The sequence below is a fragment of the Limanda limanda genome, chromosome 15 (assembly GCF_963576545.1).
Source record: "Limanda limanda chromosome 15, fLimLim1.1, whole genome shotgun sequence".
NCBI lineage: Eukaryota > Metazoa > Chordata > Actinopteri > Pleuronectiformes > Pleuronectidae > Limanda > Limanda limanda.
The window spans coordinates 10,932,209-10,944,482 of NC_083650.1; the positions used below are offsets into that span (position 1 = coordinate 10,932,209).

The 12,274-nt window shown below is 42.9% G+C and overlaps 2 protein-coding genes across 3 annotated transcripts; one reads left to right on the plus strand and one right to left on the minus strand.

Moving 5' to 3' along the window:
• Positions 1-410: 410 nt before the first annotated feature.
• ftr14l (finTRIM family, member 14-like) lies at positions 411-3,741 on the minus strand. Its single transcript, XM_061086793.1, has 7 exons — positions 3,319-3,741; positions 2,660-2,755; positions 2,316-2,549; positions 2,056-2,215; positions 1,758-1,925; positions 1,235-1,371; positions 411-823 (listed from the first exon to the last, which is right to left on the minus strand). The coding sequence occupies exons 1-7, from the start codon at positions 3,739-3,741 to the stop codon at positions 440-442; spliced, it is 1,602 nt and encodes a 533-aa protein (XP_060942776.1). The 3' UTR covers positions 411-439.
• A 2,271-nt stretch (positions 3,742-6,012) lies between these two features.
• si:ch211-198a12.6 (uncharacterized protein LOC563253 homolog) lies at positions 6,013-12,071 on the plus strand. Of its 2 annotated transcripts, none has more exons than XM_061086790.1 (2): positions 6,013-6,210; positions 8,501-12,071. In XM_061086790.1, the coding sequence occupies exon 2, from the start codon at positions 8,619-8,621 to the stop codon at positions 10,275-10,277; it is 1,659 nt and encodes a 552-aa protein (XP_060942773.1). In that variant the 5' UTR covers positions 6,013-6,210; positions 8,501-8,618; the 3' UTR covers positions 10,278-12,071. The 2 variants fall into 2 exon arrangements, with proteins under 2 accessions (XP_060942773.1, XP_060942774.1); XM_061086791.1 differs by lacking the exon at positions 6,013-6,210 and adding an exon at positions 7,376-7,481.
• Positions 12,072-12,274: the final 203 nt, after the last annotated feature.

Consider the following 12,274-nt stretch of genomic DNA (forward strand, 5'->3'; position numbering starts at 1 on the left):
ACAACAATAAGGAAATTGCAACATTGATATAAAAGAGAAAATATTTTCTACGTAAGGAAAATACCACAAAAATAAGTTATGAATATGTTTCACGATTTCAACACTTAGTTATTTTACTCTTCAAACTTGATTCTCCCAAAACTAGAAAGCAATAATCAACAGAACAAAAAAGGAAAAATAGAGACTGATAACATAGTTGTATTTTAAATGTAAACCTTTTTTTAAATCTTTTGTAGCATTGTATGGCTAAAATATATGATATTTCTAACTATTTGTGAATTGTGTCTGATTTCTGTAACCATCTCACTATGAACCAATTGGCTTCCCCCTTGGCTCGGGAACCACTGAAACTAAACTAACAAGAATTAATCAACCATCCTGCATATATTGAGGAAATTGTGTGAATTGAATTCAGATCACTAGCAGCAAAGTGACTCTGCTACAGTTTAATTGTGGTGCCAAAGCCCCACACACTGAATGCAGGGTAGAGGGCCTCTGTAAACGTGGTTTGGGTTCTGTGCAGAAGCTTCATGCCGTCAGAGATGCTGTAAAACGCAAGTATTCCAGCTGCACGATCCACGTAGATGCCAATACGAGACGATATTTGAGCCTGGATTTCTTTCCTCTTGTTATTGTGCACAAAGGAGAACTGGGAGTCAGAGCAGTACAGACTCCAGGACTTATCGTTCCAGCCCAGGCTGCACTCATTCCCGTTCCCTTTGCGGCGGATTCCCTTGTAGGTGACAGCCACGTCCACCTCTGTTCCCCTCCAGTCCATCTCCCAGTAGCAACGAGTCCCACTCAGGCTCTCCTTGCACAATACCTGGAGTGGAATGGATGAAATTATAGATTAAAAGACTTAAAGCTGTTAAATGTGAGTTTAAATAAGGACTCACTTGCTGCAAGATTGAAAACCGATTTTTTTTGTTATAGCTATAACAATATAATAAAAAAATATATGGGAAGCAATTTTCATAAATCAAACTAATGTAGAGGAGAGCACCATATTTTAAAAGTAGAAGACATTAACCCATAAATAATTATTGCCTCAGGAGAGTGATTCTAAGAGCAAGTTCTCTGAAAGCAAAGGTTTATTTTACTGTTGCGTCTCTTAACAGAATCCCGCATTCTCCCTTCTGGATACAATCATAATTTGAGTTCTGCAGCTTTAATAAACGATCAGTTTCCCTCCCCACAGCACAAAATGGCGTTCCGGCAGGCCACAAGTCCTCACCTGCTGCCAGTGGTCGAATCGCTCTGGGTGGTCCGGGTAGTTCTTGGGCTCACTCTTCATCGTGGCTGTCCGGTTTCCCTCAGAGAGGTGGAGGCTAGGGTGAATGGTGTTGACATCCAGATTCAACTGGCAGGAGTCTGAAAACATTGAAGGACAACATTATTATCCATCCCTCTTTGTCTTGTTATTGTCTAATTTCATCATTTGTTTTGCTGCAGTGTCACAGCTACACACGTCTCATTGGATTTCATCCTGTTGCACATAATATGTCAAACTTAATCTTATGTGTTAAGGAAGGTTAGCCGACTGAAACCATTGGCTGGTAACTCCCATTTAGACGGAGTGAAAGCAGCCTCGCCTGTGTTTGTTTTAGTTTCACCAAACCTGTTCTGCACCGAACATTCCTCACGTAACTGTAGTTTCACCACAGTGAGGCCATGCCTATCACGCTTTTCAAGCCTGAAGTTTAAGATCAAGGTTAAAAATCAGACTTCTCTTTTTAAAAAACAACATGATAACTCACATTTCAGGAAATCTTCTCTTGTTCTCGGTTCTTCTCTTGTTCTTGGTTCTTCTCTTATTCTTGGTTCTTCTCTTGCTCTTGATTCATCCCTTGTTCTGGTTTCTTCCTTCACAATTGATTCTCTTCGTGCCTTGGTTTCCCCTTCTTGTGTCACGTAGACTTCCTTCACTACGAAGAGACATGTGACAAACATATGATGAGCTTGATGAAAGCAACAGTAGACAAAAAAACAACACCACTCGTATAAAGAGACAGCGAAGCTTCATGAAACATACAGGAGAAAATGAGATTTGTCCACCTGCTCCTGAGATTTTGCTCATTTCATTCTTGCTGACTTCTTCCACTTGTACTTTCAGAGCACCGATGGCTCTCTTGGTGGATTCAAATGAGTAGTTGGGAGCGACAGAGATGCTGTTGAGGTCTTCATACCCAGAGGGTCCTGACAGAGACTGCCAGCTCTGATAAAAACAGTGAGAAAGTGGAGGAGAGACATGAGACATCTAACACTCGGCCCCTGATTTTTGCACCACATGTCGGGAGCCTTGTCCGAGACCTCACCTGTAGAAAGTGTATGTGATCGTCAGTGTGCGAGAGCTTCTCCAGGTCGTTATGTTTTTTCCTCAGCAGAGTGACCTCCTCCTCCAGACGGTCCAGCACTATTTCGGCCCGAGTCACTGTCATCTTTTCGTGGGAGCGGAGCATCTCCTTGACTTCATTGTACTTCCTCTCTATGGAGAGCAGGAGCTCGGTGAAGATCCGCTCGTTCTCCTCCTGGGCACTCTGAGCCGAGTGCTGAGGAGTAAGGTGTGGATAAACAACTTATTTATTTCAAACAGGCCAACCTCAATGATTTGTTCTCAGCATCATGTAGTGTAACTAAGAATGATATTTGTTTTGCTTACTTTAACTGATTCCACAGCTTGTCGGAGATCCTGCCACTTTTTGACTCTCTGGTCAATTCTTTGTTGAGATTTGTACAGTGTAGTACCAAGTTGTTTCTGCAAAGAGAGTTATTTTTTATTTTTATTTTTCAATTTATTTAATCCTTGTGTAATCTCAAGACAGACCTGAGAATCGGTGACATTCAAAATCAGCAAATAAATACAACACAGCAAAGAGTTCATAAATAAAAGCAACACAATGGAGACTTTTCGATTTCAAGAATCATGAAAAACATCAGACAAATATTTAGAATAAGTAAGGGGATTTGTAAGACTGGAATGTCCATTCTCCACATAGCTGCATAATACCTCAACCGAGTTATGCCAACATTAGTGTGAGAGAAGGTGATATATGAGATGATGTAGGTACTGGAATGTATACGTTAGTTTCTATAAATGAGAGGTATGGTATTTGGAAGCATAAAACAGAAGAACTTTATAGATGATTAACATAAAATAACGTTTCTTTTTGACTGTAAAGATGTCCGTTCTAACAGTCATTAACTTTCAGTGGACACTGCAGATAAACTGCTTTCTGTGCTCATTGTACCATAAACAACTTTTCATATCTCATAATCTTCACCAAAACTTCAACTTAACAGATTGATTCCACCACTCACTTGTTTCTCTGTCCTTTCAGTTCCAGCCGGGACGATGTCGTGATGCTTGTGTTCATCCATCATGCACAGCACACACACGGATGTGTTATCAGCGCGACAAAAAGCCTCCAGCAGCTTGTCGTGCTGGGCACAGAGCTTCTCCCTCATCTGACCTGTGGCTTTGACCAGCTTGTGCTTCATCAGGGCCGGATAGTCATAGTGGGACTGGAGGTGAGCCTCGCAGTAGGACGCCAGGCACACCAGGCAGGACTTCTCGGCCTTCTCCCTTCCTGATGTGCAGAAGTCACACAGGGTCTCCCCGGGCTTGGCCTGGGCCCAGGGCTCGGCCCGGGACTGGGCCCGGGGCTTGCTCCGACTGGCGGAGCGACGAGATTTCTCCAGGACGCTGCTTCTGTCCAAATCCAGAGTGCTGGGGTGCGACATTTTTCCTACCAGAAGTCACAAAATGTTGATTCAAAATCCACAGGGGATGTAGCTCAACAGCAATGTGTTACCCTCTTGTTAAAATGGTGAAAGGCTGAGAAAAAGGCCGAACAGAAGCAGGAGAAGAAACCAAACGAGCTTGTGAAGTGAACAGCTTCAGTGAAACTGTGTGACTGACGCTGCTAGTGACTAAATGTTAGCTATGTGCTTTACTCTCATCGTAAAACCAGTATTCCAGGTTGGATGTTTAACCTGCAGGGAGTGGGCGTTACAGTGACTGACAAACACAACTGAGAAAGGAGAGAGATAGTTGTATGTAGATAGATAGATAGATAGATAGATAGATAGATAGATAGATAGATAGATAGATAGATAGATAGATAGATAGATAGATAGATAGATAGATAGATAGATAGATAGATAGATAGATAGATAGATAGATAGATAGATAGATAGATAGATAGATAGATAGATAGATAGATAGATAGATAGATAGATAGATAGATAGATAGATAGATAGATAGATAGATAGATAGATAGATAGATAGATAGATAGATAGATAGATAGATAGATAGATAGATAGATAGATAGATAGATAGATAGATAGATAGATTGTTTTTCCCTCCCTGCATTCCATTTTTTGGTAACATCAGGAAAGGGCTCTCAATACTTGTGTTGAAATTAAACATATATGATGTCAGATAAATGTGGAGAAGTCTGGTGGTGGAAAGGAACAAAGGCATTTACTCATGAGCTGGAATGCTATAGTACATTTTTGAAATACTTGCACTTAGTTGAGTACAAATACTTCATATTACTTTTAGGCTGCTTCTACTTAACTTAGTCCTGCCTTACCAGCTGCAACATTAAAGTGACGTTTTTAGATAAATATATTTATAATTATTAAATCTGCAGAATGTGCGCATACATTTTTTTCAACGTGTTTTGGCTTTCACTAAAGTTAGGTTTTGAATACAAGTCTTTTACTTGTAAAAGACTGTCTCTACAACGTGGCTACATTTCTAGTAAGTCATTGAACGGGTAGTGGAGATAATACTTTTAAAAATCTTATTAAAAAGTGCTTTACAATGGCAGCAAAATAAAGCAGACTTATCATATGATCAATACAATTATCTGAAATGGAAATACGTATGTTTAGGGAATACACTTTCAATATCAGCACGATTCCATGAACATGCTTGCTTACCTTAACTTGCGTATCTGCTCACCTCTCACCACTGAGGGCCACAGACTACAAATAAGAACCATGTTCATGCCATAGATGAAGCTTCATGAAGCGTTGAAGCTTTCCATCCAAATGGTTCGCTCATGGGCCGAAGCTTCATTGGGCTTCATTTGCTCTACAGCGCCATCAAGTGGACTTTAAATGTAAATGTAATTATAATGACACCATGGCTTTGGTGTGTGAAGCTTTGAATTGAATAGATGAATGAATTATGTTTTTGATGCCAATACATAAATGATTATTATTAATATGGTGTCTTTCTTTATGATACAATGGCGGGGTCAAAAGTGAAAGTGTAAACAAATTGGTGAGAGGGTTGTGATGTGAGTTTGCTTGTGTTACTTGGTTTGTGACTGTGCTTATGTGTGTGTGTGGGGGGGGGGGCAAAATGTAACACGTACAATAGTGATAATGGTTTATTAATTTGTATTTAAAAACAACAGCTTTTCAACAGTGCTGGGTTTCAGGCGGTTTCTTTTTTTATTTAAATAATTTCGCCTGCTTTATAAAATATCCTTTCACAGGGCACAGATGGAGCTGGGGTACAAAGAAAATATACCGCAAGTCTGTACAAGTTAGGAAATAAATTATTCCCCCCCCCCCCCCCCCTAATACTCTAGAATATATTGCAAGCAAACGCACAATAAAGTCCCAAGACAAGTACATGTGAGGGGGAATCCGTTGCGTTTCCCGACCCCTTTTATTTTGAATCGCACACCAAACCCGCGAACCACTTCCTGATTCGGTCACGTAGTTCGGCCGGATCGCGAGGCTTTGATCGTCATCACATACGTCATCAACACAAGCCTCGATACGCGCTTCACAAAAACCATGCTGGACACACGCTTCAAAGCCTCGACACAGGAGGACACATCACTACCATAGACTGTATAGGTTCATGCCCACGTTGTTCCTTGTACGACTTGGCTTTTCTGACACGTACCACTCCGAGGCTGCGGGAGGCGCTAGTGGTTGTGTTGCCGCATTGAAGTGACTGGTAGCGTTCGGTAAAGTGCGTCGGTCGTCCAACGTTGGCGCCAGATGAGCAGTGGCGCCAGCTACACACAGAGGCAGAGAGAGGGGAAGACACACACACAGACTCACACTCACAGATCAGACGAGGCTCACCACAGCTTGCAAAGATCTCCCCTCCACCCGGAGTTTGAAGCATTTATACGATTCTTCTTTTTTTCCTCCCTTCATCTCTCTAAAGAGTCATAAGGTGAGTGTGTGCATGCATCGATTTACACATTTGGAGCCGCTGCTGTGTTTACGCGTGGCGATTATTTCACCATTTAAATGCAACTTGCTTTTCCATGAGCAGCAGCAGTACTGGGGAAGGAGGACGTTGATTAAGTCAATATACGCTTAGTTGTTATTTAGCATGCTAGTTAGCATTGAGGATGTTTGTGTTCTCTTTGCCTTTGTGGCAATAGCCAACTTTGTCATGGAAAAATACAGGCCCTGACCCGCACTGGTGTTTCGTGTCCTGTAGGGAAAACCCAGACAGACAGCGACACTACGTTACTACACATAATGAACTAGTTCAGCTCTGGATCTCATCCAGGTTATTTTTGTGTATAATCGAGCAATCGGCAAGTTTTTAAACCAAGTTCCAGTTTGTCTGTGCAGAATCAACATGGTCGGATGGGCGGTTAATAGCAAAGCTTCCGTTCCAGTGTCCCACAGGCTGGTACCGACACTGGGCAGCGGGCTGTAGCCGGGCTAGCAGGCAGGATTAGCAGGCTCGTTAGCTTGGCATCATGGCTACGTAGCCAGCACGCTAACACTGCCGAAGCTGGGTAGCTGCTAGCCCGAGCAAGGCCGCCATTGCAGGTGTGTGTGCGGTCTGCTGGAGCTGCCGCAGTGAGGGGGAGCTTTAGCCCGGAATGTAGCCAAGATTACTCTCAACTCCCCCCACGTCAAATCACTACGTGTCCTGTAGTTTTTTATCGTATTTATGTATTTTAAACTGTATCTGATTGTTGATTTATCCCCTGCGTCCATTCTTGTGTGAGTAAAAGACATAATTTCCCGGGCTTTTCCTCGCAGCATTCATCTCCCTCACGGTTAGCCATCTTTGTTTCAGCTAGCCCCGCTCCTGGTCGAAAACACGAAGTGGCTCTTAGCTTGCTAACACACTCAAAGTAGCCTTCACGTATTTCTCTGGCGAAGTTGTGTGTTTATTGGGAGTTTGAAATGGTTTCGGCGACCCAGTAAAGCCCATAAGCAGCACGACTCAGTCTGATTTCCGCCCAGTTTGAAATGGCTCCGGGGGCCAGCTCTAATTCAGTATGTTATGAAGGGCGGAGGCTAAGCGAGCTAGCGTTAGCAAGCGGCAGCCATCTTAGGCGAGCATGTAATCTTGGCTAGCTGGAAGTGCTGGTGTGGCACCACAAGATGGCCTGTTAATTCCCGCACGGAGCCAGTTTCCGCGTCGACAGCAGACCCACGAATCTCACCAAATTACCGAGCTCAGTTATTCGCTTGATTGTAAGTATTTAGTTATTTGTCTTGGTTCTGGCTCATTACTTGAGTGGGGCTTTCGCTTCGAAGCTAGTTAGCGGGCTAAATCGCGAACATTAGCAGCTAACACAATGCTGTTTTGTCGTTAACCAGTTCCCCCTTCCACCATAGCCAGCTAACTAGCGGCTATGGGGGCTATTTGTAGCCGTTTTCAGGAGGCTAGCAACCAAACAGTTCAATGTTTTGGTAGCAAAACATCATAGTTTAATGCCGTAATATAATACATTTTGTGCTTTTTTTCAGAACGAACAGTGGCGTGAGAACAAAGCGAGTTTCACAGGCCAGTTGACTTTGGATTGGGGATTAATTTCGCACTAGGAGCTTGGTGGGAATGTTGTCTGCTTTGGTTTTATCAATATTGTTAGCAATCCAGGTGAAGCTCGTTTTAAGTGCTAACGAAGCTAACAGGTTGATATCTTAGCTCTCTAAGTAGTGTTGCGTGGCTGCATTTGAGGATATAATATGTAATTGTATTAATTTATAGATGTTACTACGTCAGCCCAAACAACTTTATTTGGTTAATTGCATCTCCCAGTTCAAGTATTTTTTCCTAACCTAATTGGTGCAAACTCAGTGTTTTTAGATCAAATCAACACACTTTACGTGATTATACACGACCAGAGTAGATCTACTATTAAGCCTTTTTGTTTATCACATCTACTACATCATTGTCATATCTTAACTAAATCCCTTTACTTATCACATGTCAACAACTTAGCTGTCAGAAAGACCTGCCATTGACTCAAAATCTGTCTAGTCTCTTTCCGGTATTTTGACGGGTTTCAGTTTTTAAATACGAGACATGCATACAAACATGGAGTTACATAAGAAATATGGTTTGATCTGACATTTATTTTTAAGACTGCTTGTTAAATTGTCCCATCTTTTCTCATGCCACCTACTTTCCCATGTTGGAGGTAAGTGGGACCAATTATAGTTACTCTATGATGCTGAGGATTAATCTCCCCTTTGTTCTCTTCTTGCAGGTCTGCTGACTGACAAGAGAAGCAACGCGCCCCACACAAAGCAAACTTATTCCCCCGATTCTCTTAGAAGTCATCGTCCGGCAAGAAAACGGAGGTCGTGGGGTTGGAGTGTGTTCTCATGGCCGAGTCAGAGACTGAGTGTGACACACCCGGCCTTGACACACTTGGGTCGGAGTGTGTCATAGCCCACAGCCATGTCGACCTACACTATGGAGCAGAAACTGAGATCATGACTGAGGAAAAGCGTGGATTAGAGCTGGAGATTCACGGCGCAGACTTAAAGATCCAGGGACTGGGAACGGATCTCGGCGCTGTAGCCTGCGTGGAAGCAATTGTAGCTGAGACAGACCATGATTATATCAAGGTGGAACATGGTGAGATGCACTGTTTCACGGCAGCAGAAATCAAGACGACAGGAGGCGAGGCTCTGCTGGGAGAGGTGCTGCTCAAGGCCGAAAGCGAGCATGTGGTCAAAGTGGAGTCTGACCACGGTGGAGAGTTGACTGTGGAGTCTGAGAATGGTGTGATCATACATGAAGCCCATGGTCTGCAGTGCAACGAGTGCGGGGAGATTTTTGGCAGCATTGCCGATCTTCACCAACACTTTGAGATCCATAAAGACCTGAATCCTTACATCTGTGTTCACTGTGGTGAGAGCTTTGCTGTGGAGGCCAGCCTCAAGCAACACATGAAGATTCACATGAAAGAAAAGCCCTATGTTCCCCCTGGAGTTGAGATTATGGGCAAAGATGTAATCGATGCCTTCAGCCTCAAGTCTCATCAGATGATTCATTTGCCAGACAAGCCCCACAGATGCTCGGAGTGTGGTAAGAGCTTTGCTGCTGCCATCACCCTGAGAGAACACATGAAGATGCATTCCGAGGACAAGCCCTACAAGTGCACCCAATGCAGGAAGAGTTTTGTCCGCAGAAGGCATTTAAAAAAGCACCAGGAAGTCCATGCACGTGAGAAGCCATACACGTGCGGCCAGTGTGGCAAGGGCTTCGCCACAACTTCCAACCTGAAGCAGCACCAGAAAACCCATGCCGCAGTTGTGCTCGGAGACAAACCCCATCGCTGCGCGCAGTGCGGAAAGTGTTTTGCGGCCGCAGCCACTCTGAGAGAACACCAGAGGATCCACTCGGGTGAGAAGCCATACAAATGCAACATGTGTCGGAAGAGCTTCGTCCGCAAACGCCACCTCAAGAAGCACCAGCAGGTCCATGCTGGAGGAAAGCCCTACACCTGCAGACATTGCAACAAGGGCTTCAATCACTCCTCTTCTCTCTCTCGCCACCACAAGACCCACCTGCAGAATCCAGTGTTCTCTCCACCGCAGCCTGGGAAACCCTTGTCTTACGGCACTCCCCCCAAACAGAGGGTGCATCAGCAGGGAGACAAGCCCTACATGTGCCACCACTGTGATAAGGGCTTCAATCATTCCTCTTCCCTGTCCCGGCACCAAAGAGTCCACTCAGAGGGAAAGAGTTACACCTGCGCTCACTGTGGCAAAAGATTCAATCACTCCTCCTCCCTTGCAAGACATCAGAGAGTTCACTTGGAGAACAAACAGCAGCAGCAGCAGCAGCCACAGCCACCACAGCCGCAACCGCAGCAGTACACCACCATCCCCACAGGGAAGGCATTCCCTAACAACGCTTTCCCAAAACAGCGCATCCTGTCCGTGGAAAAACCATACAGGTGCACCCAGTGCGGCAAAGGCTTTAACCATTCATCTTCCCTCTCCAGACATCATAGGATCCACGTTGATCAGTGAGCACCAGTTGTGTCCCTCAAATGTTGTCCCATCCAAGCACACACCACCACTCCCCTCCTGTTTCTGTACCGACAATGTTCCCATCAATGAAAACCCCCCATCATCGGACCAACCTCTATAGACAAAGGGTCAGGTCAGCACATGGCTGCGATGAAGTGGAGCAGTTGACAATAAATGGACAGTAACATGCGTCTTCAAAAAAAAGAAACTGCTTGGCCTGAAGGACAATGTCACCCATAATTCAGAGCTGATCCTGTGACTATGCTCAGTTTAAAGAGGGTATAATAATAGAGCGGAAAGGCAGCAGTTATTCTTGTTCGCGATTGTGCTTCACCTGCTCCTGGAGCTCTTTTGAACACTTTTAAAGAAAAAAAAAATGTGATTTGAAGATCAACATGATAAAATTGTTTAAAATATGCTTCACCCTCTGGCTTTGTATTTTTCAAGAGACGAATTCAGTTGATGTACTTTCAGGTGGGCACACATGCTTCTTAGCCTCATCTTTATTCAAGGCTCCCAACACAATTAATGAACAGGACTTGTTTCAATTTAAATAGTTTTTTTTTTTTTTCATCCACATAATCCATCTAAAGTAAATGTCAAAAATCCAATGTAAATACCTATTGATTTTCTTTTATATATATGTATAGGTGACTAGTGTGCTGTTCCAAAAGATTACATTTTTGATAGTAAGATCCACTTTGTCTCCACCCTTTTTTTCCCTCCTTTTTATGACTTTAATTTGTTTTAAGTGTTGGAGATGAAACGTGTTGCAGGTGTTCTCAAGCAGCTTGTTCTTGACTTTGGGCTCCATCAGACATGAGCCTTCCTGTATATTTATGAGGTTGTTTTCTTGTATGTCTACTATGGGTTGGCACTGCTGCATAGACTGTACAGAGAGCAATACTGGCTCACCCCCTGGTTCTATTATGACATGCAATTTAGCCATAAGTAAATGCATAATAGAAATAAAAACCTACTGGGTAGCATATTAAGACATGACCTGTGTCCTAATTATTTACTGTGCGGTTTTTTCCTCTGTACCCCAGCACCAAATGTAACTGAAATGCAACACCACACTTTATTTCTTTGGAGACTAATTCAATGACCCGTGTACAGAATATAGGTAACACACACTTTGATCTGCAGATTGTCACGATTTGATCTAAAAATAGATTGTGTATACTAAAAGACAACGTGAAAAATCTCACTTTTACAAGATTTTTTGGAATTCCAATGGATGGCGCTCTATTTACTGTTCTGTGTAAAATATCTTTTACAAACTGATGTATTTTTTTAGATATGGCTTGGGCTCTATGAAAGGGAATGAGAGATATACAGTTTTTATGGGAGTGAACATTATAGTGAGCAATATTTTCTTTTCATTTGGATAACAATTGTGCTTCAAACTGTAGCATAGGTTTCTTCCTTGTGTTAGATAGGTGCCTTATTGCATGCGATGTAGAAATGTATGCCGAGCTGTTATTTGAGGAAAAAAAAGTTAGGGTTTCCAGGAGTCTTTTGTTCTTATTCATACTAACTTACCCTACATTTTAATTTGATGTCACTGATACCTTTTGCTTTCATGTATATTACCATGTGTTTACACTGTTACGACCATATTGTCTTTACCCCCACCCTTCATTTTATTTTAAATTTTTTTGTTGTTGGACTCATTGTAGAGAGAAAAATTGTAAATCATCCATATAAGCTTCTCTTAAGGGCAAATCCTGTAACACCTTATCCCAATTTCTGAGTGGCACATTTATGGATAAATAAAGGTTGTTGACTCTCGTGGTGTCCGATCAATGCAGTGCATTCTTAAAGTGGGAAAGGCATCCAACATTAGGGCTAATCAGGTCTTATTCGTTCAATATTTATTAGGTTTAACCATCATTTATAAAATTTACCGAAATAAATCACATGAAGTTTGTGTTGCTTGACACCTGGTCTTATTTTCACCACGTGCATGTGCCCAGCCCGTTGCACTTCCACAG